The 2,768-nt window shown below is 48.7% G+C and overlaps 1 protein-coding gene across 1 annotated transcript; it reads left to right on the top strand.

Annotated features, from left to right (window-relative positions):
* Nucleotides 1-750: 750 nt before the first annotated feature.
* On the top strand, nt 751-2,495 carry GSC (goosecoid homeobox). The gene is made up of 3 exons (XM_074957155.1): nt 751-1,072; nt 1,492-1,751; nt 2,175-2,495. The coding sequence occupies exons 1-3, from the start codon at nt 751-753 to the stop codon at nt 2,325-2,327; spliced, it is 735 nt and encodes a 244-aa protein (XP_074813256.1). The 3' UTR covers nt 2,328-2,495.
* Nucleotides 2,496-2,768: the final 273 nt, after the last annotated feature.

Raw genomic sequence — 2,768 nt, 5'->3', positions numbered from 1 at the left:
CCCTATCCCAGAAATACCCATGCACAAAATATGGCGCAACTGTGTCGCAGTTTAATTCGTTTTAAAGATTTTTTTTAAGTGTTACCTAACCAATTCCAAGCATAAATAATGACTTGAGTCGCAGACAGAGGAAATCACACCTAATAATGTGAACCAACACGAGGAGAGTAGGTGCATAATAGACGGGTCTAGGAGCTGCTAACCACTTCTCCACAATGGCATTAATCAGATTAACCTGGGCAATTAGCCGGTGCAGCGGAGAGATCAAGCCTAAATCTGGGGCCTTTTCACAAAAAGAAAAAAAAAGTCCCACTAATGGAAAGGATTAAGTTAATTTCATTAATTCTCAATACACAGATCAGGCTCCTTTCACTCCTTTGTGTACCCCTCTCCCAGCTCCACCTCTTCCCTCCCCCATCCCCAAAATAAAGTCAAATCTGGTTTTGTTTGTCATCTGCCTATTACCAGGAACTAAAGCCAGGATGACGTCGCCTGGGTATAAAAAAGGGAAGAAGTTCAGATGGATTATACTCCATGCAGCCCTCTGGGTTGAGATCAGTAAACAGGCAAGAGTGGAGGGAGGAAAGTTACAGGGCAGGCTCCTGCGAGCGCGCGCGCGCGCACACACACTCTCTCTCAGACACACGTTGCCTGCTGGAAAAGATCAATTTATTTCGCTCTGATCCCCTTGAAAGTCTCGGAAAAGTTTCGGTTTCGTCCCTCCCTGCCCGCCCCTGCAGCGTTCGGGTAATGCCTGCTGGTATGTTCAGCATCGACAACATCCTGGCCGCCAGACCCCGCTGCAAGGAGTCGGTCCTGCTGCACCAGAGCGCCGCGCCCGTGGTGTTCTCCAACTTACATGGGGAATCCCTCTACGGCACCGATTACAGCGGATTTTACTCCCGGGCGGTGGCCCCCGCTTCCAATCTGCCCACGGTCAGTGGATCTAGGATTGCCTACAACAACTACTACTACGGGCAGCTGCATGTGCAGGCGTCCCCCGTGGGCCCTTCGTGCTGTGGGGCCGTGCAGCCTCTGGGCGCGCAGCAGTGTTCGTGCGTCCCTGCAACAGGTAAGCGAGCCCAGGTGCCCCGTTCGTTCTCACCCAGCCGGGAGAGCCCGGGGCGCTTTACGGGGTGGGGGGCGGTTTGAGATTGTTCTCGAGGAGGGTGCCTGGCGATTTGTGTGCTTGATGAGCCAGCTGTAAACAGTGTTTGGGTCCCTGCCTCTCCGAAGTGACTAGGAATCCCAGCGAAGTACTGTCACCCTGGCAATTCCTTGCCCTGTCTTATGTCTATAGGACGCGTCTCACTCAGCCCCATTCTAATTTCTGATTCTTTGGCACGGGGGTTCTTTGTTTCGGACTCAGAGGAGGATCTCTGGTTGTGTCGGTGGGTCGGTGTCCGAGGGAAGGGGATACAGATTTTGAACGGAGTGATCTGGTCTTGATCTCTCCGTCCAATGCAAATAGTGTGGTCGTCTTCTCTCTAGGCTACGAGGGTACTGGGTCAGTCCTGATGTCGCCTGTGCCCCACCAGATGTTGCCATATATGAACGTGGGCACCTTGTCCCGGACTGAGCTGCAGTTACTGAACCAGCTGCACTGCAGGAGGAAAAGACGACACCGAACTATCTTCACTGACGAGCAGCTGGAAGCTTTGGAAAACCTCTTCCAGGAAACTAAATACCCAGATGTGGGCACCAGGGAACAGCTGGCCAGGAGGGTGCATTTAAGAGAGGAAAAAGTTGAGGTATTTTCCCCTTTATATTTAAAAGTTAACAGAGTCTCAATTCCTAGTCTAGCTGCAGACATCGCCGCACACTGTCCAAGGCAAACTGATGGAGGAGCATGCAACAGGTTTTCAAGAGGGGCGAAAAGTTTAGCTCTTAAACATACTCGTCTGCAATCGGATAAATAAGCCGATCACTCAGATAATTAGCAAATTTCGGTAAGCGATCACTCCTCTTTAAACGCGGTAAACCTTAGACTTGAAATATACCTAAACGATTGTAATTACTCTGCTTTTCCATCTAAACCAAACCAAAGCAAATCGAGCCAAAGATGTGTATTCTACGCCGAACTGGTATCACGCGTACGGTCTGAAAAGGGTGCCTGTCTGAACAAAATGTTGTTGTTGTTGTTACTATAATGATTTGATTTATTGCAATGACAGGTTTGGTTCAAGAACCGCCGGGCAAAATGGAGAAGGCAAAAGAGATCCTCTTCGGAGGAGTCAGAAAACGCACAGAAATGGAATAAAGCTTCCAAAACGTCCCCAGAAAAGAGGCAAGAAGAAGGGAAAAGTGACTTGGACTCCGATAGTTGATACCTTGCAAATGGACCCTTGTCGTGGACTGTGGGACTTGCACAAAAGGATGCGACTTGCACACGCTCTGCCTTGTTGGAGGGAAAAGAGATCTGTATATAGTGTACGTTACCCCGAAGTGATTGCTCGCAAATAAAATCAAAGTGGCGGAGGTGTGGCACAGGTATACGCCGGGCCCCTTTATTTATCTCTGTGCTGCTTATAATTACTTTAAATCCGACGGTGGCGACATATTTCCCCTTCGTCTAGAAAAAGGGGCGTCTGCAGTTATTTATTTATCCGGGGTTGGCTAGTGTGGAAAGAGAGGAAGATTACGGTGTTGTAAATGGTGCCACTTTTGTAATTGATTAATCCCTAATTTCAGTGTGTGAAGCGATGTTAAATTTCTCAGCAGGCGCGAGACACGATTAAAAAAGAAAGTAAAACTTTTCATTTTTTTAA

Source organism: Natator depressus, chromosome 6, assembly GCF_965152275.1.
Source record: "Natator depressus isolate rNatDep1 chromosome 6, rNatDep2.hap1, whole genome shotgun sequence".
In the NCBI taxonomy this organism is placed as follows: domain Eukaryota; kingdom Metazoa; phylum Chordata; order Testudines; family Cheloniidae; genus Natator; species Natator depressus.
The sequence above is the reverse complement of the archived record's forward strand: the minus strand, read 5'-3'. Positions and strand labels throughout refer to the sequence as shown.

What these genes read in the sequence shown, in the direction of transcription:
- GSC (XM_074957155.1), top strand. Translation starts at nt 751, where the DNA reads ATGCCTGCTGGTATGTTCAGCATCGACAACATCCTGGCCGCCAGACCC. An exon ending in TTCGTGCGTCCCTGCAACAG is followed by an intron (nt 1,073 to 1,491) that starts GTAAGCGAGCCC and finishes TCTTCTCTCTAG; the next exon opens with GCTACGAGGGTACTGGGTCA. An exon ending in TAAGAGAGGAAAAAGTTGAG is followed by an intron (nt 1,752 to 2,174) that starts GTATTTTCCCCT and finishes TTGCAATGACAG; the next exon opens with GTTTGGTTCAAGAACCGCCG.